The sequence below is a fragment of the Gopherus flavomarginatus genome, chromosome 1 (assembly GCF_025201925.1).
Source record: "Gopherus flavomarginatus isolate rGopFla2 chromosome 1, rGopFla2.mat.asm, whole genome shotgun sequence".
In the NCBI taxonomy this organism is placed as follows: domain Eukaryota; kingdom Metazoa; phylum Chordata; order Testudines; family Testudinidae; genus Gopherus; species Gopherus flavomarginatus.
In genome coordinates, this window is record NC_066617.1 from 149070338 (window position 1) to 149096921 (window position 26584).

At 46.0% G+C, this 26584-nt stretch overlaps 1 protein-coding gene across 9 annotated transcripts in view; it reads right to left on the reverse strand.

The window, feature by feature from the left end:
- The window catches only part of LOC127046628 (zinc finger protein 501-like), a 271994-nt gene that overhangs the window by 45676 nt on the left and 199734 nt on the right, over positions 1-26584 (reverse strand). For 3 of the 9 annotated variants that reach the window (XM_050943894.1, XM_050943916.1, XM_050943926.1), the window contains exons 3-5: positions 24513-24639; positions 18836-18952; positions 18044-18466 (exon numbers count right to left, since the gene is read on the reverse strand). In XM_050943894.1, coding sequence (XP_050799851.1) covers positions 18044-18466; positions 18836-18952; positions 24513-24639 — 667 coding nt within the window. Of the gene's footprint in view, positions 1-12111; positions 12154-16919; positions 18467-18835; positions 18953-24512; positions 24640-24864; positions 24910-26584 lie in introns of those variants that run through there. The other 6 variants (XM_050943905.1, XM_050943874.1, XM_050943939.1 and 3 more) reach the window with 5 other exon arrangements.

Sequence of the window (26584 nt, forward strand, 5' to 3'; positions counted from 1 at the left end):
TTTTTGGGTCTTTTTCTTATATAGGCTCCTATTACCCGCCACCCCTGTCCTGATTTTTCACATTTGCTGTCTGGTCACCTCTCTGGTGTTGGCTGTTTGCCTCTCTGGTTCTTTAGTAGGCTTGCCTGATATTCTAGGCAGGACTGAATCTCTATTAGACAAAATTTAAAGAAGAGAATGACCTGGGGAGTCATTCCCATTTTTGCCCATGAGCCCCCGACTGGCCTCACTGAGGCCGGCCAGGATCACCCATGACAGCAGCAGACAGTACAATATGACTGGTAACCATCATTATCAACTTGCAAAGCAGCAGATGGTACAGTAGGGCTGGTAACTGTCTTTGCTAACTTGCAAAGGCCAGGGGATGCTGCTCTGTAGCGCTCCAGTACCACATCTGTTAGCAACATCCAGTAGACGTAACGTGACAGTGAAAAAAGGTTGAACAGGCTCCATGGTTGCCGTGCTCTGGCATCTGCCCGGGCAATCTAGGGAAAAAGGCACAAAATGATTGTCTGCCATTGCTTTCACGGAGGGAGGATTGATTGATGACATTTACCCATAACCACCCGTGACAAATTTTTGGCCCCATCAGGCACTGGGATCTCAACTCAGAATTCCAATGGGCGGGGGAGACTGCGGGAACTATGGGATAGCTATGGGATAGCTACCCACAGTGCAATGCTCTGGAAATCAATCCTAGCCTCGGTACATGGACGCACACTGCCAAATTAATGTGCTTAGTGTGGCCATGTACACTCAACTTTATACAATCTGTTTCCAAAAATTGGTTTCTGCGAAATGGGAATAATCCGTAGTGTAGACATACCCTTAGACAAGACCCAGCACCTGTTGAAGCTAAAGAACCACAACTTCCCCTGCAGTTAACAGGATGTGAACCTGTGCAGGAAGACCCCAATGGATTTCTAGCCCATCACCTTAACCACTTGCTTGATAGAAGTCTTTCACTACACTCTAGTTCTATTCTCACTGAGTGATCATTTCCAATTGTTTCCTCAGACCACCTTCCACAGCACACTCACTGCTTTGTCATTGTGTAAGTGTGTCCATGGCTGAACTGCAAGAATTCCTGCTCATTTCTCTTCTGGCTGGAGCATGAGAAGAGTGTGTTTGTGCTTAATGATGTTGCTGTGATTGTTGTCCATTTCCTGCCTTGATCAATCAGACAGAATCAACCTTTCCTGTCATATCCCCAGTACATCAGTGATTGTGATAGCAGAGGGCAGGTTTTCTCTGGGGAACTGAGCATTGCTAGGGGATTGGTGGCTCCTTTCTTTCCTCACCCTGGAGTAAACTCAGCTTTTTATTCCATCCTTGATGTTTCACGGAATAACAACAGATGACCGAAGAAAGAGGTAGACAGGGTGGGTCTCAGGGGAGGGGGAAGAGAGGTGGGAGTGCTGGGCAAGTGGGTCTCTGGGGAGGGGCAGAGAGGTGCGAGAAGTGGGCAGGGTGGGCTCAGGAGAGAGGGCAGAGAAGTGTGAGCGATGGGCAGGGTGGGTTTCAGGGGAGGGGCAGAGAGGTGTGAGCGATGGGTCTCAGAGGAGGGGCAGAGAGGTGTGGGCAGTTGGCAGGGTGGGTCTCAGGGGAGGGGGTCAGAGAGATGGGGCGGTGGGCAGGGTGGGTTCAGGAGAGGGGGCAGAGAGGTGGGGGTGGTGGGCAGACCTTGGGGTAGAGGATGTTACCAAAATATCAGGTCTGCCTAGCTGAGAGCCAATAACAGCCTGACAGGGATAAGGAAAATGCTTTATTCTGCAGAAAAAAGGAGAGCCTTGTACCTTGGTACAAAAAACTCTACTCAATACAAAAATCAAGAATCTTTTATACACACTCACACAGAGGTTTCGGTCATGCTAGCATTTGATTGGTGGTTAACAAACCCTGCACTTCTGCAGTCTGCTCAGCAAAAACCAGCTAAGAACTAGCTTCAACTGCCTCAAAACTGATAAGGGGAGACAGTTCAAAAGTTCAGGGTACTGTGTCCGTGAGGCTTCTGCTTCTCCTTACTGGCCGCTAGTAAGCTGTTAAGGGGGGCTACCAGTGACTTTCACAAGGGTAGAGAGGCACAAGCAGCAGGTGAGGAGGCCTCAGGGAAGGAAAGGAGTGAGCAAAAGGTGGACTAGCAGGCCTCAGCCAAACCGGCAGAGCGGGGGTGGGAAGTGGCCAAATGGGAGTGAGGGTGGAGTACAGGTAGGGCCTGAGATGAAGGAGAACAAGTGAAGAGGGTGGAGTTGTGGGGCAGTGCCACGGTCTAGGTACTGATGGCCCCCCACACTTCTAGGGAGCTTCCAGAGCTCATGCCCAGCCTCCCCAAATGCAAGAGTTATGGGCCACCTATTCTCTGGGTCTTCACTAACCAAGCATCTCCCCAAGTGATGTTGATGGGAAAAGCCCTCCTGTTGACACAGCACTATCTGCACCGGGGTTAGTTTAATATAACTGCATTGCTCAGGGGCAGTAAATGTTTTAGACACCTAAGTGTTGTAGTTACACTGACCTAATTTCATAGCATAGACCTGTGCAAAGAATCACACTCACACCTTGGGAGTAAAACTTCAACTGCTCCTCTGCTTTACAGAATCCAAACATGAGCAAAGCTTGTCAGGCCCCTGTGGGAGTTGGCAGTCAGGCAGGTGTGGGCAGACACAATCTCTTAGGCTGAGGCAGGCACCATGGCTTAGCTGGCTAAAGCACCTGCCTAGTAAATAGGGGATCCTGGATTCAATTCCCCATAGTGCTTTGCTGAATGGCTTTTGGGGCACCTGGTGTTGGCTACTATCAGAAGACAAGATTCAGAGCTAGATGGACCTTTGGTCTAGCCCAGTGTGGTTTTTCCTATGGTTTAAATTACACTCACAGGTACTGATAACAGAGTTACTGAAAGTTTGGGTGTTAAGAGCTGATAGGTCAGTGGTCCAGTCCCCTCACAGACAACCCCTTCCCTCTGGGACAGGTGCGGATCTGAGCTCTCACACCAAATCCCTCATTGTGGCTGCCAGAATATGTGGGCAGCTCATTTAGTTTAGACCCAGGGTTGAGTCCTGCTTTGTGCACCGTGTGTGAGAATGAAAATCCTAAACCGCACTTTGAAATAATGAAAGCAGCAGGACGTGTTTCTGTCCCTGCCCCAAAGCAGACAGACTAATGGAGAAATGCCATTGAGTCCAGGGTAATACTCCACTGCGGTTTTACCATTTCCACTCGCTAAACTCCCTCCCAACCTTCTGGGCTCCTAGAGCAGGGTACTGAGCCTGAGCCAAGACATGTTCACTGCAACTTTACTCTAGACCAAGCTGCATGATCCTGATTAATATGACATGGGTCAGCTGTGAGTGTTTCATTGCACTGGAGACGTAGCCTAACATTATGTCTACACTGTGATTAAAACACCCAGGGCACCTATCTCAAAGCCTGGCCAGCTGACTCAGGCTTATGGGGCTTGGGCTGCAAGACTATAAAATTACAGTGCAGACATATGGGCTTGAGCCCAACCTCTGAGACCCCCACAAGGGGTGAGGGTTTCTGAACCCAGGCTTCAGTGTAAACCCAAATAGCTGCACCACAGTTTTTAGCCCCACAACTTTAGCTCCATGAGCCCAAGTCAGATGACTCAGGAAACGATGCTGCAATCTTTATCGCAGGAAAGATGGACTCTAGGGGCACGTCTCCATGGCAGTGTAAGACCAGGTGTGGCACACTGTGCTCAAAGCAGCACCATGGAAGCCTCATATTCACCACTCTCATATAATGATGATATAGTTTGTACAAAGTCTGCCTGGTGAGGATGGACACTGCTTGATTCACATCCTAACAAAGGAGCTTTCTAGGAAATTGGAAGAAACTATGAAAGAGGGTTAGAGACATCATGATTTGGCCTCTCTCCCCCACAACTCAACACCTGGAAACACATCTGGAGGACTAAGACTGAATTGAAATAATTCAGAAATCAGAAGATAATACTACATTCAAATCAAAGTCCCCAAACAGACTAGTAGGGTGTTTCAGCAGAAAATTTTCAATTTGGGAGATTTTGTTTTCCCAGTTAGACCTTGCCAAGAGACACAGAAAGAAAATGTTTTGAGTTGCCTCCTTCAGAACAGCTTGGCATAGACACTCTAGCTGTGGGTCACTGTTGTGGCCTTGCTGAGGTGGGGGCATTTTAATAATTTGGGGGGTCCCAGGGTGTTTGGGGAGAGATTATGAGGATGTTCCCTTTTGAGATAAAAACTAAGAAATACAGAACTGGAAAATTCTTTCAGAAAATTAGTTTAGCCATATTTCATTTAGAGCAGGGGGTCTGAGTTCCTGAGGTTTCTGTTTGCAGGAAGTAACATGGTTTGGTCTGTTATTGTACCAAGAAGGGAGAGGATTGTTTGTCAAGGAGGAGAGAAGGCTAAATGCATCCAAGGAGGATGGGATTTGAATGCACACATGCAAAGCACAATGGAATAGCAGTCCATCACCTTAACCACTGAGCCACCTCATCTGAACTGTTGGAAAAGAGACAGGAGGAGAAATCTAAGACCAACAGAGAGAGGGACAATATGGAGTTTTTAAATACTAAGTGTAAGGAGGGGCTGAATGAGCTCCCCCATCACATTTAGTGAGGAGCTGAGGAAAGATTTCAGGAACAGACCATGTTTGCCTAGACACCTCTACTCTGCCTAGCTATGCAGCATGATGGGGCTGCTTCTCCAAAACCAGTTTGGGATGGTGGTGGGTTACAAATCACTTTAGGATTGAGTGGATTGAAATGTTATTATCCTTCCTGTATGAGTGAAGGGCAGCAGAACATACCTAGTCCGTCCTGATGGAGGGGTAGGTGGGTGAGGAATAGTTTTTATTGGACTGCATAGAAGTGATTGAGGACGTCATCCTAAACCAGTGGTCCCCAAACATTTCACACTGTGCCCTCTAATCCATGGCTGTGGACCCTCGGAAGCCAGGGTCGAGAACCGGGGCTGGGAGTGGGGCTGTTGCTGGCTGGGGAGAGGGGTGCGGACAGAGGTAAGGGGATCAAGGCCAGGCTGGTAGCCAGGGGCCCAGGCTGAGAGTGGGGTTGGGGAAGAGCTGGGACAGAGTGGGGCTGAGTGCTGCTCCCTCCCTTCTCTCCATGGGGGCTGGCTCAGGCCCTGAGGTGCCCCCCTGAATGTTCCACTGTGTCCCCCTAAGAGTCATGCCCCAAATTTTGAGGACCACTGAACCCACTCGCTAAGCAGAGGCTAGGGACACCAAAGCCCAGGAAAAGGGAGAACAAGTGTGGTGGCCTCAGCACCGAAACCCTCCTCCCACTTGTCTGTGGCTCCGCCCCCCGCTACACCTTCCACCCACGGCCCCATCCACTACATCACCTCTGTTCCACCTCTTCCCCCACTAGCCCCACCCTATCACTCCTTTACCTCTGCCCCGCTGCGGCTCCAAGACCAGAGAAGCTCTGTGCCCCTGCTGCAGACCCTGGGCCATAGCAGAGAGTGGTAGCTCCTCCAGCCCTGGGGCCACCCTGGGGGAGACTTTTCCAAGGGGGCTTATTTGGCCAGGGCCCCTAGTTACGGGCCTCACTGTCCCCTTGGCAACACAAGGTTTGGGGAGGCTGAGCCCCCCCCACCCAGCCTCCATTATGTGCTGTCCAGGCTACCATTGCTCAGTGTGTGGCCAGTCTCTCTGTGTGTCTGCTGTTCGTGCTGGGGAACCTGGCCTGCCTTAGGATTGGGGTCCCCCGGCAGCCATCCAGGGTTCCAGGGGGTCAAAGGGCACCGTGTGGCAGTGCAAAGGTGCTCACTGCTCTCCCCTGCCCCAGGGCTCCTCCATGACCCCAGAGAGGGTTGGGCAGAGCGAGAAGCAACAATATGTGCTCCATGCATCCTGGTCACTTTCCCCACCTGGATTGTGCTGTGAGGGGAGCATCAGAAGCTACTGCTCTCTGTTCTCCCCTTATGCAGCCCAGCTGAGGAAAGTGACCTGGATGCAGGGAGCTCGGATGATGTCACTTCTTCCCCCCCCCCCCCGTAGCCCCTAGGGGTGCCCAGAGGAGCAGCGTTCCAGGGAGGAACGGGCAGCAATGCCAGCTGCTCCATGCACACAGATCAGCGTCCCCATGTGGGTGCAGGAGAGGTGCAGGGGTCAGGGATGAAGAGGATGCAGGAGAGGGGAAGTGGCTGGTGGCACAGGAGGGGGGTGTCAGAATTAAGGGCAGAGGGAACACAGTGTAGGGGTTAGGGCACAGAAGGGGGCAGGAGTTAGGGGTGACGGAGGTGCAAGGGTTGGGAGTGCAGGAGCTAGTGGTAAAGGGGGAGGGGGATTGTCCAGGGGCAATGGGGAAGTGACAAAGTACAAGTTTTGTCCATGGCACCATTTCCCCTAGCGCTGGTCCTTGATAACATTTCTTGCTGGGAGGGGAGAGAGACGAAGCGTTTTCTCTCTGATTCTTTCTTCTCCATTTTCTGCTCCTTCCTTCAATACCAGAAACCTCCCTTGTATTTCAGACTGTGCAGTGATGCCCTCCTCACCCCAGGACTCTGGAGCCTTTGGAGCAAAAACATACCAGGAGCTGAGGGTGAATTCAGGGGTGAGTAGCTGGCAGGAAGGAGTCCTAGCGGCTCTTCTGGGAACGCAGGTGAGGAATGACTCCTCCTTCTCTAGATTCTCCCCGAGGGGCTCTGGGGAGCAGGGTGGGTTGTGTGATAAATTCCATCCAACATCCCCCTTTGATCCAAGTTGAGGGACATCTCAGCTCTGCATGATCCTCTTGGCAGGGCCAAACAAGGGATGTTTTCCACTGCCCAGGAGACTCAGCCAGGGACTGATGTGCTGGAGATATGTTGAGAAAAGGGATTGTCTGAATTGCCAAGGCAGGGAATGGACAATTTACAGCAACATCATTAACCAGAAACACACATCATTAACCAGAAACACATGCTCCAGCCTGTAGGGAAAGGGGTAGGAATTCTTGCTGTTTGGCCATGGCCACATGTACAGAGCTGCACAGCAGTGAGTGTGCTGGGGAAGCTGGTCTGAGCAAAAAACTGGAAACGACCCTTCAATGAGAACAGAATCAGAGTGTAGAAAAGCCCCTGTGTTAAGTGCCTATGGCTGAGGCCGTAGGGAGCCAGGCTATGCCACCACAGGCGTCTTTCTGTGGAGGTTTGATTCTTGCCAGCTAGGGAAGGCTGGTGTGTGGTGTCTTTATGGCTGTACTTTCAGTGATGTAGGTTTCTCTATCCCATTGTTCCATGGCCATCCTACTAGATTGCCAGCTGCTTTTCAACTGCAATGTGGAGACTGTTTGTGTGTGGAGAGAGACAGTGTGTGTGTTTGGGGAGTGAGTGTGGTGGGGAAGAGTGAGTGTGTTGAGGTAGGTAGAAGCAGATCATTATTATCCCTACCTAAAGGAGGGAAAAGCTAAGGCTGAGAAAGGAGAATTCACTTGTCTTAGTTCACACACCCAGTCAGTGACAGAGGTGGGAATAGGACTCAAGAGCCATGATTTTCAAACTAACCATTGGATCTTGAATTTCATACATTGAATGACCTGAATAAAGTACTCTCAGATCAGCTCCAGACCAACAAGAGTGAACAGTAATTATTCGGCAAGTATTTGAGGAGAACTGGAATGTTAGAGAGAATCATGAACTGCTCAGAGACCATTAATGCAGAGAAGCAGCAAAATTCATCAACCATATAACTGGTTATGACTTATTTACTTGGTCTTAAAAGAGAACAACAAGGACCTGAGTCTCCTCCCTGTCAATAACCCCCTGCTCAGCCAATCAGGGTAGAGACTGAGGATAGGAGGCTGAGAGTTCTCACCAGAGAGCCCAAAGGATGGCCCAGGTCACCGGTGGGATCACTGCCTGAGCACTATTGCAGCCCCGCATTTTTGGACGGACCTCCCACAATGGGAGCTGCAGAGCACTCCCCTGCAATACACACAGACACAAACACCCCTCCTGTTGTTGGGAGAGGAACAGGAGAAAGGACAAAAGAAGCAAGAGAAGAAGAGAAAGGAAGGATGGATGGATGGAGGAAAAGGTGAAACAAAAAGGACAAACCCTAATGTCCCCAGTGATTCTAAGGGACAAAAAGCCAGGTGCGCAATAAAATTCTGCCTCCTTAAGCTCATGTTTTCCATGCCTAGAATTCAACTCACACCAGATGGATCAGACTGAACTGGTTTCAATCCTCGAGGAGGCTCTTACCTTCTAAACAGGGATGGCTGTTTTCTAGTAAAATCACTAAAAGGAAAGGAGAAAACTCGAAAGAGGTTCCTCCTGGCGCTCACGTACGTGAACCCGAATACTCACTCAGTCCTCAAAGAGAGACCTGGAGAAGGAGACTTGCTGAAGCAAAGCCACAGGGGTCTCTGAGGTTTCACTTGCCCCTCGCCCCTGTCCTGCTTGGCTGATGTCAGCATCTCTCTGTGAGGTCAGCACCTCCCCACCACTTTTGACCAATAGTCTCAGGTCCTGCAAAAGGCCTTTGTGATGTCACTGCCACACCCCTCCCTTGCTGTGCCAATGTCCTGCCCCTGGCCTGACACTTTGGAAGTTTGAGCTACTCCCTTTGGATCACCTCACTCAGGAGCGTTCATTCTAGGAAGCAAGCCGGCTAGATAGGAAAACATCAGACGCTGCTCCCAAAGCTACACTCAGTTTTTCAGAAATTAGTTGACTTTATCGCCAGAAGAGACCATAAGAGCATCTAATCTGAGCCCCTGCATATCACAGGCCTCTTCTATGACACAGGAGCTACTTTGGGAGAAAACACATTCCAGAAAGACATCTATTCTTCATTAAATGACATGAAGAGATGGAGAATCTACCAGTTTCCTTGGTAGCTTGTTCTGGTGGTGAATAATCCTTGCTGTTGAATATTTGTGCCTTAGTTGTAATATCAATTTGTCTCTTTACAGCTTCCAGCCATTGGGTCTTGTTATGCCTTTCTCTGCTAAATTAAAGAGTCCTTTAATACCCAGTATTTTCTCTCCATTAAGGCACTTCAACACTTCAATGAAATCAACTTTCAATCTTCTTTTGATAAGTTAAACAGGTTGAGCTCTTTTCAATAGCTCACTAGAAGGCATTTTTCTCCAGCCCTCAGAACATCTGGTGGCTCTTTGCTGCTCCAGCTCCAATTTCACAACATCTTTTTCAAATGAGGACTCCAAAACTGGAGGCTATTCCAATATCAGTCTCACTGATGCCGTGTCACCTCCTGTGACGTTATTGACATAATCTGTAACTGTATAGATCACCGTTGCGACCACTGTTCTATATTTGCAGCCAATATTGTAGAAAGGTTGTCGTGTAAGGGGTCTATGGAGAGGTTATGATTGGCTGATTATAATTATACTCTCTCTAGATGTGTATCATTTTTGTAGTTGATATTATGAATATTGGTTCTATGCTGTCTGTATTTCAAACCTGTGCTATGCTTCCGTGGAACACCCCAGACAAGTTGGTGTCAGTTCTGCCTAGCCTGCTTGATGACCCATTAAGGACCATCAGCTATAAAATTGACCCATTGAGAGAAGGCAGATACGCCTTGTGACTCAGCAAGCTATGCAGGGACCTGCCTATGGACAGAACTCTAAGGTTTTTCTATGCCACGTACTGGACAGAGTTTCCTTGGGACAAAGAAAGCGAAGACCACATGGCAAGAGACTAGAAAAGGCTGATGCCTCATCTCCATCCCTGCTTCATACCTCTGGAGGGACTTTGCTACAAACTGAAGCTTTATACAAAGGACTGAATGACCCATCCCAGCTGTGGATGGACTCCAGAGACTTGATTTGAACCTGCAGTTTATTCCATCACTGCTACAAGCCTGAACCAAGAACTTTGCCATTACTGGATGTGAAGGGTTAAAATCCATGTGCATTTTATATAACAACCTGGTCTATGGATTGTGCCAGCTCTTTTCCAGACCCAAAGTCCAGAGTATGGTCTAGCCCAGTATGATTGTTTTTACGGTTTAAATTACACTCACAGGCACTGATAATAGAGTTGCTGAAAGTTTGGGAGTTAGGAGGTGGTAGGTCAGTGTTCCAAGCCCCTCACAGATGACCCTCTCCCTCTGGGACAGGGACAGGTCTTCAAGCAGCAGGAATGGATCCAGCACTGTTGACCAATAACACATCATGAGTGGCAGTGGAGTTATTCCTTAAACTACAAAGGTAAGAGGAGTTTGACATTGATCTCATCATGTGTAGTAGCTATAACACGAGATTGCTTGTGGCATTCACAGAGGTGCTGACCATAGTGGAACGCTGCTTTTGGGCTCAGGAAACAAACACTGAGTGGTGGGATCAATCGTCATGCACATTTGAGATGACGAGCAGTGGCTGCAGAGCTTTTGGATGAGGAAAGCCACATTCATTGGACTGTGTGATGAGTTCGCCCCAGCCCTGCAGCAGAAGGACACGAGAATGAGAGGTGCCCTGTTGTTGGAGAAGTACATGGCAATTGCACGGTGGAAGCTGGCTACTCCAGGCTTCTACCAATCAGTTGCTAACCAGTTTGGAGTGGGAAAGTCAACAGTGGGATGCATGTTGACAAAAGTGTGCAGGGCATTAATTGCATCCTGGTGTGAAAGACCCTGATTCTGGGCAACGTCGTTGCCCTTGTGGATGGGTTTGCACAAATGGGCTTCCCTAACTGCGTTGGGTGATAGATCGCACATATATTCTAATTCTGGCACCAGACTACCTAGCCAGCAAGTACATTAATCACAGAGGGTATTTTTCAATGGTTCTCCAGGCACTTGTGGATCAACATGAGCATTTTACAGACATTAATGCAGGCTGGTCCAAAAAGGGGCATGACGCATGCACCTTTCAGAACACTGGTCTGTTCAGGAAGCTGCAAGCAGGGACTTTCTTCCCAGAGCAGAAGATCACCATAGGGGAAGTCGAAATGCCCATTGTGATCCTGGGAGACCCTGCCTACCCCTTAATGCTGTGACTTATGAAGCCATACATGGGGCACCTTGACAGCAGCAAAGAGAGGTTCAACACCAGGCTGAGCAAGTGCAAAATGACAGTTGAGTGTGCTTTTAGCCATTTAAAGGACGGCTAGTGCTGCCTAGATGGAAGGCTGGACCTGGCCGATGACAATATTCCTATGCTTATAGCTACGTGCTGCACACTCCATAACATTTGTGAAGGGAAGGGTGAAAGCTTCACTCAGGGCTGGACCACTAAGGATCAGCACCTGGATGCTGAATTTGAACAGCCACAGACCAGGGCTATTAGAGGGGTGCACGGCAGGGCTATAAGGATCAGGGTTGCCTTAAGGCAGCAATCTGAAGCTGAAAGCTACAATATTTGTTGCTATGCATGGGAGTGTAGTGCTTGTAATGCTGGGAGGTGATTGTGAGTGGTGCAGACAATGCACTATGAAAGCTTAAGAAAATTGCCTGCTGCTCAATTAATGGAATCAAGATTGCTTTCAAACAAAAACTATTCTTTTATGCGAAAGCAACCGCCAGAGGAGAGAGAAACAAACAAAAAAGAAAAACACATCAACACTGTGGGGGATGGTGAAAGGGAGGGTCCCATGAGGAGGTAAGGTCCTGGGATGGTTGAAGATTTATGTATGTCCAGGTATCATATTCAACCTTATCCTTTGGAGTACAGTGCAGCAGGTACTGTACTTCAGCAGGAATAAACTGCAGAGGGACGGGTGTGGAGTGCAGTGCGTACTGGGAGACCACAGGGCAGGACACTGTGATGGGGCAGGAGTGGAATGCAGTGGGTATAGACTGGAGCCAGGAGGTTGATAAGAGCGTGTTTGGCGGTGTCAGAGGGGGCGTATGAGAGAGTTTTGCGACGGCAGCTGCAGGGGAGGATGGGCACGGAGCCACATGGTTTGCAGTGCTAGTAGCACCTGAACCGTGTCTGCTTGGCGCTCCATAATGTTTAAGAGCCGCTACATGGCTTCGTTCTGGTGCACTGCATTCTCCTTTCAGTCCCACTTCTCGCTGTCCCACCACTCCTTCAGTTCTTGTCTTTTGGCCATGGAGTGCCTAATGACATCATGCAGAAAGTTCTCTTTAGTTCTTCATGGCCACTTTCTAATTCTGAACAGCCGTTCAGCTGCCAATAACAAAAAGAGGGAGGCTGGGCTCTCGAGGTCGTATCTGTGAGGCCAAAATGCAACATGTTACAGAAGCAGTGTTTGCAGCACACAGACCACTGATACAGTGATTTAAACACAGCCACTGTTCACATACCTGTCACTAACTGGCTGTCCCCAGCCAAGCACACAAGACCCACAAGACCCCCAAAATGGTAAAAGCAGGGGCAGGAGAAATTACTGTCCAGGACCATACTGTACAGTAGGCATGTGGCTCTTGGGGAGAGACAGGGAGGGGGCATATCATCATTTGTGTGCCTATATTTTCCACAGGCTGTTTTCATTATGAAAGATGTCTTGCTGCTGAGGGTGAGCAGGGAATCAAGGGAGGGTCTTCTCCAAAACTGCTGTGTTTGCCCTGGCTCTTATGTGGCTCACCTGTGTGCAGCAATGGTCTCTGCCCCCTGGCCCCCTCGGTGACACGGGAAAATTACCCTTAATGGGACAAGAAACAAAGCAATTCTGCCAAAGATCCTGCAGCAGCGGATTGCCCAGTATCTCCATGAGAGTTTCATGGAGATCTCTGGGGCAGATTCCCATGAAGTGAGGGAGTCAATCAATACCCTGTTCCACTGCTCAGACTAGGCATGTGGTGGTACGCACATCATACAGACACAAGCCTGCTTTCTGCAACCCTCCTGCCCCCAACAACTCGCTTCATTGATTCCCCAGATCAAAGCCACTTACCATGGGCCTCCTCTCCTGTTTGCGCTATGCCAAGCTTCGACACCTGTGACTGGCTAACCTCCTCTGGAGCAGATAAAAACGCCGGGCTGCGTGCATCTCTGACCTCTGAGTCCTCCTCCACCTTCACGTCATAGTCCAAGATTTACTCTTCCTGGCTCGGTCCACTCTTAACCGGCACGTGAGCCACTGAAGTACTCACAGTGACCTTACCAGTGGAGGTGGGGTCACCATGGACTACCACGTCCAGCTCTTTGTAGAAATGGGAGCTTGTGACTGCAGCACCAAAGTGGCGTTTTGCCTCCCGCACCTTGTGGTAGGCATTCCGCAGCTCCTTCACTTTGACCCTACACTGCAGTGTCCTGGCCATGGCCCCTTTCTCTCATGCAAAGTGAAATCTGTCTGTAGGTATCATAATTCCTATGGCTGGGGCACAGCTGAGATTGGACAGGCTCCTCTCCCCAAATGCTGTTGAGGTTCAGCAGCTGAGCATTGCTCCAAGCAGGGTATCACTCAGTGCATGGAGCAGGCGTGGTCACCTCGAAAGGTGCACTTAGACCACTGCATGCATCACCGAGCAAACAGGAAGGGAATTTTCAAAATTCACAAGTAATTTAAGGGGTGGGTTTCACGGCTGGTCACCTGAGGGCAGTGCAGTAGAGTTCAAACTAATAACCAGAGAAATGAGAACAGGGATTGTGGGACATCTCCCGGAGGCCAATCACAGCGCTGTAATCCACCAGGGTGTCTACACTGGCACCGTGGAGCTGTAGCCCCGGTGCAGAAAGATGTACAACTCTCGTCGGGGTGGGTTTTTTTGTTTTTTGTTTTTTTTAAAGACCTACAACTCTGCAGTTTCTGCGCACTAGGTGGCTTGGCAGTGCGCACACCTCGGGAGTTACACGACAGAAAGCTGCTTTCCTGAGCAGAAACTTGCCAGTGTAGACAAGGCCGTAGATGGCTTAACTAAGAACCCAAGACTGTCATACTGGGTCAGACCAATGGTCCATCTTGCCCAGTGTGCTGCCTGAGAGTGACCAGCACTAGATGCGTCAAAGGGAATGAACAGAACAAGCTTGTTGACCTGCACGGTGAGGGTCTTTCACCCTTACCTTTAACTTCATTGTCGTCGATTCCTACTTATCCTATCTCTGGGCAAATCAGGTGTGAACCACTCCTTTGATATAGATGTGTCCCAATCCAGCTGAATTGAGGCAGACGTTGGGCCAATGTCAGTTTGGAAAAGGCCTGCTTAACTCAGCAGGTTTCTCAAAGTATCTGTTGCTGTGAACCGCATGTAGTCTGGACGTGTGAACCCCAAAGATGTCAAACATGAAAGAAACACAAGGCCAGTTCTGAGGAGCTTTCCTCACAGATCATGGGAGACAGACCAGTCCTCGCTTACAGATAGCCCCCAACCTGAACCAAATACTCACCAGCAACCACACACCACACAACAAAAACACTAACCCAGGAACCTATCCTTGCAACAATGCCCAATGCCAATTCTTTCCACAGATCTATTCAAGTGACGCCATCATAGGACCTAATTACATCAGCCACTCTGTCAGGGGCTCGTTCACCTGCACATCTACCACTGTGAAGTATGCCATCATGTGCCAACAATGCCCCTCTGCCATGTACATTGGCCAAACTGGACAGTCTCTATGCAAAAGAATAAATGGACACAAATCTGACATCAGGAATCATAACATTCAAAACCAGTAAGAGAACACTTCAGCCTCTCTTATCGCTCAGTAACAGACTTAAAGGTGGCAATTTTGCAACAGGAAAGCTTCAGAAACAGACTCCAATGAGAAACTACTAAACTTGAATTAATATGCAAACTAGATACCATTAATTTAGGTTTGAACAGAGACTGGGAATGGCTGAGTCTTTATACAGACTGAATCTATTTCCCCATGTTAAGTATCCTCACACCTCTTGTCAACTGTCTGCAATGGCCCATCTTGATTATCACCACAGAAGTGTTTTTTTCTCCTGATGACTATAGCTCATCTTAATTAGCCTCTTAGAGTTGATATCGCTACTTTCACCTTTTCATGTTCTGTATGTATATATATCTCCTTGCTATATATTCCATTCTATGCATCTGAAGAAGTGGGCTGTAGCCCATGAAAGCTTATGCTCAAATAAAAATTTATTAGTCTCTAAGGTGCCACAAGTACTCCTGTTCTTAGAGCCAGGCCTGACGGTTAAACAGCTGTGTTCAAAAGGAAAAGGGGCCTCAGCGCCTATAAAAATAACTGGTTGCAAAAACAAAACAAGAATTAAATTAAAAAAACCAAACCAAACCAAAAAACCAACCCAGAAAAGCTCCCATCACACATCCATCACCATTTTAGATTTTGACATCTCCTGCCTGATGTGACATCTTTGCTTTGCAAACGAGACCTGGGGAACTCTGTGGCTGTTACCCTCTAACTGGGTAAAAGGTTACATCTCTTGTCAAGTAATTTTCCTCTTAACAGAAGATTTATTTGAAAATTGACCAAAATAAATTCCATTTGAAATAGAAATAATTACAGTCTATCCTGGGTCTCTATTCTTGTACATGCTATTTCTCTCACGTATTCCCCCATTCTAACTCTTTTCGAGTGAGGTTTTAATTTCAGGATTAGCCACCATTTCCTACATAGTAGGAGGGTGCAGGGAGAGAACTAGAAGAAAGCAAGAATTATATCAGAACATTGGAAGTTATCACATAATCAGTCTCTTATGTTACACTAATTCATGTTTAATTTCATTGTCACTGGTAACAACTTATTCAAAGATTACAGAATAGAAACCTATAGAGCAGTTCTCTTAATTCCCATTTCCACTCAGTCAGCTTTGTGTAAAATCATATTCTACAATAACCTAGGAGCCTTCCATTTCTGGGAGTTCATTTCTCCCTGGGACTTCTCCTGTAAGCGTGGATGGAAGGGGTCTCACACTACATGGGAAGGTTGCATTATGAGAAAAACCCACCTGTGCTCTATTTTCACTCTTTCTAATCTTTTAGAGTAGCAGGAGATGGAGAAGTGATACAAATGCATAAGACTTAATAGCAAAATTAAGAGACCAAACCACAGACTCTGGACTCCGCATTAATGTATCCCGCAGTCTGAACTTGGAATCTGATACATTCCCTCATTGGCTACCATCATTTGCGCAGCATGGAAGTGCTTCTTCTCCAACAAGACAGCCAGATTGGGACCCATAGGCATGGAATGGCTCTGAAGGAATCAGCTGTTTCTCTCTGTGCTTCATCTAACTCTGGAGCCAAATGGTAAAAGACAGTTGTTCGCAATTTAATCATGGCATCCTCTAGGAGTGTGATCAATGCCACTTAACTAGGGAGCAGGGTTCAAAAAATAGTTTACCTGGGCCACAGGTCACCATAGCTTTCATCTCTGAGGTGAAAATCAACCACTAAGTACCTGCAATTTCTACCTGAGTCCTTATCAAATCTTTGACCTTAAGTATAAAATTACTCCAAGTCTCTGGCGTAGAATTCTTCACCAACCACACAACATAGCAGTAGCGACAGTGAGGTATAATTCCCACTACTATGCCCTTTGATTTTTTAATCTGGTACCAAAGATTTAAATTAGGGGCTAAATTCAAGTGCGGTTTAGCATCCCTGTAAGACAACAAATGTCAAGTCTCTGTTAAAAATAGGTATCTTTCTACAACTATATCACACTCAACACAGATTCCATTTTCTACACGTTTGCAGCATCTCCCAAGGTGAGCTGACCAGAAACGTCACTTACATTTTCCCCATCTCTACCTAGATAGGGATTGCATTTCCCAAATAATAGGCAACATGCAGTTGATTAGGAAGGAGCTACTTTCAGGAGCAACGTCCTGCAGGGCCTGGGCCACAACTGCTTTGGGAGCCCAATGCATAGGTATTTTGCTGAGTTACAAGTCATTTACTAGGGAATCCTCTTCCCAGCCCTTTAGAAAAATTATTGACCTAACCAATTAAACAACAGGGGGATTGGGATGGTGATGGGGAATAAGGGAATCCCTTTGACTTACCCTAACTACGTCTGTTGTTACAGCAGGTGAAATGACATTTTTCCCTATCCCTGCCCTGTTCCTGCTCTTTGTTATAGTTCAATACATTTTAAGTGAGGAAAAATAGTAGCAAAAAATATCTGCTCCCCAGCACAACCTGAAGCAACATCAGAGCAACTGGGAATGAAACAATTTGTTCCCCAAGGGAGAACTCGATGACTAACAATTGCTTTGAAATGGGGGAACAGTATAACCGTAATGCTCAGGGTTTATTTAGACTAGGAAGTGACGGAGTTTAGGTTAGGTCAGGTCAAGGGGAAAGCTAATGCCAACCACTGCACCTGGGCTGCATCTGCACTACAACTCTAATTGTCTTTTTACACCAAGATCACTAACTTGAGCAACTAACACCATGAATAGTCCTAGTGGATGGAAGGCACAGGTAGTTTTTGCCTCAGTGTAGCTTGTTGGGACCAAATCTCTCTCCCACCTGGAGCTGATGAACATTCCTGGCAGGAGGGACACACACTCCTATGACTCAAAAGGACAGGAGTTGATAGAAAAGATCATAGGACTGACCCCAAAGAAGGGTGAGCTGCAAAAGGCAGAAGCAGGCAACTGATCTGGTGGAGCTGAGGCGCCACGGTGAAGATGGTGCAAAAATCACTATGTGGGAATTAGCAAACGTGATTAAAAAAACAAAAAAAAAAAACAAAAAATCTTTGGCCAGCTCTAGTCAGGTGATTTATAAGAGTTCACTCTCAGGTGGATTTTGTGATGTCTAATAAGGCTTGGGCTCTGCTTGAAGCTTTTCCCACACTCAGAGCATGTGTAGAGTTTCTCTCCTGTGTGGATTCTCCAGTGTGCGCTCAAGGCAGAGCTCTGACTGAAGCTTTTCCCACATTCAGAGCATGTGTAGGGCGTCTCTCCTGTGTGGATTCTATGATGTGTGATAAGGTGTGAGCTCTGACTGAAGCTTTTCCCACACTCAGAGCATGTGTAGGGCATCTCCCCAGTATGGATTCTCTGATGTCTGATAAGGTCTGAGCTCTGACTGAAGCTTTTCCCACACTCAGAGCATCCATATGGTTTCTCACAGGTGTGGATTCTCCTATGTGCGATAAGGTTTGAGCTCTGATTGAAGCTTTTCCCACACTCAGCGCATCGATATGGTTTCTCACCTGTGTGGATTCTCCTGTGTGCACTCAGGGCAGAGCTCTGACTGAACCTTTTCCCACACTCAGAGCATGTGTAGGGTGTCTCCCCTGTATGGATTCTCTGATGTCTGAGAAGGTGTGAGCTCCGACTGAAGCTTTTCCCACACTCATGGCAGGCATAGCGTCTCTCTTCCAAGTTGATTCTGTCACATGTAAGAAGGTCTGAGTGGCTACTGTAGTTTTCCTCTGGCCTCTGCTGAGTCTCACAAGCTTTTGTGTTTTCTGAGAGTTCACAACTCCTGGAAACATTCCCTTTGGAGCTTCCTGATAATGTTTCACGTGGTACTACTTGCACAGCATCTTCCTGCTGGGGTTTCTCCTCCTCATTCTCACTCACCATCCCATCACCGGATGGGAGACAGAAAGAATCCAGACATAGGTCACTCTCTGCACCAGAAAGAAAGGAAATCTCAGACAGAGGAATGGAAAAAGGGATGGACAAACCAGAATAAATGTGGGAGAGATGAAATCTATCAGGAGCTTATTTTCCCCAAACCCCTTCCTCTCTTCTTTGTGGAAGGATCCGTTCTGGGTCCTCATTGCACCATAACACTCAGGGGAAACTGAGACTGGGGAGGGACCTGCTGACAGTTGTCAGTCAGAATAGGAGGGAAGTCATGAGTGACATCTGCCATAATGATTCCACATCTGCAGGGAAGAATCCTGAACTTGAAGAGCTCATAGGGTCTTTGTAGGGCATACCAAATGTTTCCTGCATTCCCAAACAGTTGTTGAGTTGTTTAACAAATTCCTCACCTGTGAAGACAGCTCTTGGGAGCACTTCTTTTTCTGAGCCCTGGAGGTCCAGGACCCATGGTTCTTCCCCTCGTTCCAGTTGCAAGATCACATCAGGTTTGGAAATTGGAAACCCTACTGCAGGCAAAGAAAAAAAGGGAGGTCAGTGGAATTTGTGGGATACATGTCAAAGAATATTCCATGGTTTTAACCCCATCTCATTTTTAAGCAGTAACATCTGTAGCCCTCAGGATTAATCTGCTTGCCTGCACAAATATATCTTTTCATAGAAGTACTGTATTGTGATAGGTTTATTAATTCATATTAAAAATAAATTTGGCTGTAATGCAAGAAACCCACAGGCCAAAAACCTGCATTTTAAGCTAAAGCAAAGTTAGCATATCTATATCCTGTGCCCTTTTACCCAGAAAAGTAAAGATGACCTTTTTAACTTGTTTTTCCTATACCCAAATAAAGTGCCTATGCTTAGGTCTAAGACCCTTTACCTAGACCAATAGACAGTGAAGAATGGCATAGAGGATTTTTTGAACTTGTACCCACAGACTTAACAAGTACACCACAAGTGTGCAGATACCTGTCATCCATACACACATACATATTAGCCTATGGGGTAAGTGTACCCTAACATTTCTAGGGGGGAAGAGTGAAATTTGGGCATAAGAGGAAGGATTTCCGGCATTTATTTCTATAACCTGCCTCACTATGGTACCCCCACCCCCACTTCGACCTCCTTCTTCTTCACTACACTTAATCTTCAACTACATATTATGCTATCCATCTACAACAGCTATTAACTAGTAACAGGCCACACTTACTTTCTTTTCAAACTTAAATTGAAAAGAGACTCGGCTAAGCTTGGTCTCTCTAAACTTTATCTTAGTTTGTGTATTAGATTATTTAGTTGAATTAAAAAGTAAATTCTAAAGTAGCTTTGACAGCTCTTTGCATTAGTTTCCTCTGCAAGAGCTGTGAAACCAGAACCGCCAGAGGCGAGGCTAACACCAATTTATCAAAACAGGGTGTGAATATTAACCAAAGTTTGCAGCACATAATATTGTATGATCATATGTATCTCTTGAACAACAGTAATACAATTGTAACTTTGTAACTAACTGTTTTACAATTTACTTACTATTTCATTGATTTTAATAAAAAGTCTTTATGACTATATCTGTCTCAGTGTGAGCTTGCTGTCATACCCCCGAAAGTCCCTTTATAAATTCTGTGGAACATGATTTGAAACATGAACTTTTATCTTCTGATCAAACAAACTGATGAGCCTAAACCCATATTAATTAATATAAATGATTAAGTATTATTATTAATTAAAATTAATTATAAAACAAAATAAATCAAGTTGATAAATCAAATCAACATTACTAACACATCCCAAATAAGGCTACGCATCCCAAGGCCATCTTCCTTGGCTCAAAGTGGCAGGACAGTTATTACAATAAATCATATTCATTACCTTAGTGTCTAAGGGCCAACTAACAGTGAGTTCCCATTGTGCTAGGCAAAGTGCAAACAGAGAATTTACAGTCTAAATAGACAAGACAGACAAAGAATGGGGGAAGGGGTAGAACCCACTGTTAGAATAGAGATATTCAGACCTGCCTGTAAAGCCTATACTTCAAGAACTTAGGTGTATTTTTATCACTTTGTCTTTATACCCTTGTAACTAGCAAAATCTCGGTCCGCCTGTGTATGGGCCTTCTCTCACTAGGCTCGTCTGAGCCCTTGTTCTTAGGCTAAGGCCTTTGGCTAAGCAGCAGGGGCAGCCATAAGCTGGGAAGTGAGGGGTCACATCCTCACATCCCAAACCAGTCACACTGAAATAAGGTGCTATTGGGCTGTTAGGAAGTCGAGCCTGTCCTGATAGTGCCCATCACCACCAGATAACGAAACAGATCTTAAGATGGTTAAAGAAAACTTAGTCTGATAGCACCCTGTCTGGCAAGAAATCACTTATCAGTGGTTGTGGTTCTGAAACCCTCATTTCTGTATTGTTTTATCTTTATCTTCCACCACGATTTCAACAGCTTCCACCCCACCATCAACCTCGGCCTGGACCAATCTACACGGGAGGTCCACTTCCTGGACACCACGGTGCAAATAAGTGATGGTCACATTAACACCACCCTATACCGAAAACCTACCGACCGCTATGCCTACCTTCATGCCTCCAGCTTCCATCTCGGGCACATCACACGATCCATTGTCTACAGCCAAGCACTGAAGTACAATCGCATCTGCTCTAACCCCTCAGACAGAGACCAACACCTCCAAAATCTCCACCAAGCATTCTCAAAACTACAATACCCGCACGAGGAAATAAGGAAACAGATCAACAGAGCCAGACGTGTACCCAGAAGCCTCCTACTGCAAGACAAACCCAAGAAAGAAACCAACAGGATTCTACTGGCCATCACATACAGTCCCCAGCTAAAACCCCTCCAACGCATCATCAGGGATCTACAACCCTTCCTGGACAACGATCCCACACTTTCACAGGCCTTGGGTGGCAGGCCAGTCCTCGCCCACAGGCAACCTGACAACCTGAAACATATTCTCACCAGTAACTGCACACCAGACCATAGTAACTCTAGCTCAGGAACCAATCCATGCAACAAACCTCGATGCCAGCTCTGCCCACATATGTACACCAGCGACACCATCACAGGACCTAACCAGATCAGCCATACCATCACCGGTTCATTCACCAGCACGTCCACCAATGTAATATATGCCATCGTATGCCTGCAATGCCCCTCTGCTATGTACATCGGCCAAACTGGACAGTCGCTACGGAAAAGGACAAACGGACACAAATCAGATATTAGGAATGGCAATATACAAAAACCTGTAGGAGAAACTTCAAATCCCTGGCCACGCTATTGCAGACCTTAAGGTGGCCATCCTGCAGCAAAAAAGCTTCAGGTCCAGACTTCAAACAGAAACTGCTGAGCTTCAGATCATCTGCAAATTTGACACCATCAGCTCAGGATTAAACAAAGACTGTGAATGGCTTGCCAACTACAAAACCAGTTTCTCCTCCCTTGGTTTTCACAGCTCAACTGCTAGAACAGGGCCTCATCCTCCCTGATTGAACTAACCTCATTATCTCTAGCTTGCCTGCATATATATACTTGCCCCTGGAAATTTCCACTACATGCATCTGACGAAGTGGGTATTCACCCACGAAAGCTCATGCTCCAAAATGTCTGTTAGTCTATAAGGTGCCACAGGATTCTTTGCCACTTTTACATTGTTAATCAATCTGGTTCTCTAATTGTTTCTGTCTGCTGTATAATTAATTTTTCTAGGTGTAAGTTAATTAGGGTAGTGGAATATGCTTGCTTGGAAATAACCTCAATAAACATTGCATTATCTGTGCTTCGGACTTCTGGTCTTTTGCTGCTTGCTGTCTGCGTGACAAAAACCAGGGAAGTGAAAGGGTGAAGGGAAAACCCTCTAAGGTTTTAATACATTATGGAACGGATCAGGGATTCCTATGAGGATTGATGAGGGGATGATGGTAAATACACATTTAGACTCTTTTCTTGTTTTATAGCTTTTCCCCAGAAGGCTCAACCTCTGGCACACTGTCATGGATGCATAGCATCTGTGCAATGGCCTGGCTTATAAACAGTCCTTGGGAGGTGCCACTTGAGTGCATTAGACCCTCAAAGGGTCCCACTCTTCCACAAGGATAGGCCATGTAGCTTCAACATCTGAGACTGAGCCACTTCCTCGGTGTCCTTCCTTCACGCTCCTCTCCACTTCTTCCCGTTACTCTCAGCTAGCACCACCTCCTGGCACCTTGAGAGCTTCTTGTATTCCCTCCTCATCTTGTTGGGATAGATATGTATTACATTATATACTAACGTTAGATGTGTAGAAAGTGTGAATAGAAAGTAGTTAAATGATTGGATGTGTGTCTGCCTTTTTAGCCTTGCTGTAAATTGTTATAGCAATTTCTGTAACTAACCCAAGGACAGAAACACTAATTATCTGAGGCCTAGAAAAACAAGACAAAGTCTGTACCAGGGAATGATAAGGACTTTGGGAAACAGTGTTGTTTTACCACTAACCCTTTCATCCCTTGGAATTTTGATTGTGCCTATGTAAACCTTGTAGTCATGTTCTTTAGCAATGTAAAGGGGGAGAGAAAACAGAATAACATGTAATTCAAACGTGTTACACTGGAATGCAAGAACACTGAAATGTGAGCATGCTGGGTGAGTGGAAGTGAGTGCCTGTGACAGGTAAATGATCGATCAGGAAATAGTACCAGCCAAACTCAAGAAAGATTCACACCTATCTGCTGGCTGAAGATAACGCAGGAAAACGGATGACCCCTGGAGGGCAAGGCGGAATCTGCCCAGGGTGCATCAAAAAGAAATAAAAGATAACATATGCATAACACTTGCCCATCATGAATGTACCATCCGCCGGTCAAGCTGATTGATGGCTCTCTCAATCATGACAGAGCAATTCCCATAGACTTACATTGAACCAAAGACCTGTAAGAATGGAACCAGGGGACTGTGATCTTTGAGTTTGGTTCTGCAACCACCCTCCAGGAATATCGGATGCACATCTGACAACGGCTCGGCTCCGCTCCAACCTCATGTCCAGGGCACCTGGCCAGTGACTTAGCACTAGCAACTGAAGGCTGGTAACTACAACTGATCATTGCAGAACCTGTGTGAATGTTTGTGTGAGTGAATGCTTTTAACAGCTGTCAGTACTATCCTCCAGTATTTGCAATAAACGTGGCGATTTGCCTTCTCTCTCTTATAAGATCCTTCTGGTAGCATTTTATTAGTGTAACAATCTCTCACTACCTCATCTCTCCCTGCTGCTTCTAAGCTCTAATCCTGCACATACCCTCCCCATATCTAGGCACCCCAGAATTATCTACTCCCCCGTCCCATATCTCTGTTCTCCCTTCACCGGTGGGGTCCTGAATGGAAACATTATACCAGGGGTTGGCAATTTTTCAGAAGTGGTGTGCCGAGTCTTCATTCATTCTTTAATTTAAGGTTTCAAGTGCCAGTAATACATTTAAATGTTTTTAGAAGGTCTCTTTCCATAAGTCTGTAATACATGACTAAACCATTGTTGTATGGAAAGTTAATAAGATTTTTAAATGTTGAAGAAGCTTAATTTAAAATTAAATAAAATGCAGAGCCCTCCGGACCGGTGGCCAGGACCCAGGCAGCTTGAGTGCCACTGAAAATCAGCTCGCATGCTGCCTTCGGCACCTGTGCCATAGGTTGCCTACCCCTGCACTATACGCTCTCCTATCAAAAGGGAAGCTCATCTAATTGTCACACAATCCATGCATGAGTCATACATCTGTTTACTTAATTTAGAATTCTACAGGCGGCGTATTTTTCCCTTAAAATTAGGAAACGGCATGAAAGCTACAGTTATTAATGTAGTTATTAATGTAGCCAATAAGGATACATTAAATGCAATTTTAAAATGACTGACGGCACCAAAATTTCACATGTCCAAAATTATATTAGTGCGTGAGATATAAGGCAAAAACAGGGGGGCAAGGAAACTTGTCAAAACTTGGATGACAAATAAAGGTATAAAGTTATTACTACTCAGGTTCTTTAGAGACTCCACAGCTTGTAATAATGCAGGAGACAGGACTCCTTACCCAGCAAGACCACCGTCTCGTAGTTCTCCTGCATGACATCCCTATAGAGGGCTCTTTGAGTGGGGTCCAGCAGAGCCGCCTCTTCCCTGGTGAAATACACAGCCACCTCCTCAAAGGTCACCGACCCCTGAAATAGCAAGAGTCCAACACTCACTATCTGCTGCCCCACTCACAACCCCACTATTCATGGAACAGCAGCACCAGGTAAATGAAAGCTCCGGGAGGCACATGTTAACAGAGTCCCACCCCCACCTTGCTTAAAGCAGCCAGGAGGCATCAGAGGGTAGAAAGAGAAAATCTTTGTCTCTCTTAGCTGACAGACAGAGGCAGGGTCTTCACATTTATCGCATACCTACTAGCCAAGACTTGATATAGGAGATGGGGCTGTCTCTGGACCCTGATAGTGGCTCCCTGGTAGGAATCCCAACACTCTCCAAATAAAATAAGTGGAAGAAAGAGGAAGTCAATATTAAAGAATATAAAAGTTAGAAAGTCAGAATTGTAGAAAATTGGTAAGGGAAGCTACTAGAAATCAATGACCAATTAATGAAAAGAAGAAGAAAGTTTTTAAAAAGTATATTAAGTACAAAATTAATCCCTAACAATGGTAGTGGTAAATTACTAGATGGAAATGGCAGAATTATCAAAATAATGAAGATGTAAAAGTGTTCAATAAATATTTCTCTCCTGGATTTGGAGAAAAAGAGATATTGTAATCATATAAGATGTTGACGACAACCGTCTTTCCATCCCAACAATAACTCACGAGGATGTTAAACAGCAGCTATTACAGTTAGACATGTTTAAAGACACAGGTCCAGATAACTTGTATCCAAGAGCTTTGAAAGGCCTGCTGGAGGAGTGTGGAGAACTGTTAATGTTGATTTTAATTAAGACTTGGAACAATGGGGAAATTCCAGAAGACTGGAATAAAGCTAATGCTGTGCCAATATTTAAAAAGTATAAAAGAGATGACCCAGCTAATTACAAGAATGTTAGTCCGATACTGGGCAAGATAATGGAGCAGTGAATATGGATTTAATTAATAAAGAATTAAAGAAGGGTAATATAATTAGTACCAATTAACAAAGGTTCAGAGACAACAGATCCAATCAAACTAACTGGATATCCTTATTGGATGAGATAAAAAGTTTGGTTGCAACTAATAGTATTGATGTCATATGCCTTACAGAAGTTTAGGTATATTACTTGGCTCAACACAACATTTTGACTAGAAAACTAGAAAGATACAAAATAAACATAGCATACATTAAATAGATTAAAAACTATGATTGTAAATGGGGAACAATGCTTGAGTAGATTTCTTTCTAGGGGGTTCCCACAAGGATTGGTTCTTGGTCCTATGCGATTTAACATTCTTATCAATGACCTGGAAGAGAATATAAAATCATCACTGATAAAGTTTGCAGTTGCCACAAAGATTGGGGGTGGTGGTAACTAATGAAGTGTCAGTAGGTTCAGGTTTCAGCACTGGGAGTCTGGGAAGTATTCCCAGTCCTGGCTAGAGGGTTATTTCCTGTTCCACAAAGAGGGGAAGTTCCATTCCCAACACCTGGTGCCTTGAAATTAGGCCTTATCTCACACTACACCCCATATTCAGCATAGTGGTATGATTATAATATGATTTGGTTATAATTATGATGCATTTTGTGCAAGATGCGTCATGTTCAGTGTCATTGGAAAAGTTATGATTTGCTGAATATGATTGTCCTATTTGTGTGCATGTATCATGTTTGCATCTGAAGTAAAGGATATTGACTATGCATCTGTCTTTCAAATGTGCTTACTCTGGGTAACACCCACAATGAGCCTTTCAGGTACAACAAAGAAGCCAGACAGTGATGATGGCTCATCAACAAAGACAATGGACCGTGGAAGACCTTAGCCCTCTTGTGAATTTTTCAGCTAGCCTATGAGTCATGGCTACTATGAATCAGCAGCGCCTGCTAGGGCATGTGACCAGACCACGTGACACTAAACTCCATTTTGGTACTTGTATTTTTCCACAACCTGGACTGGGAACTGAGTTTGGAACAAAGGGTTCCTGCCAT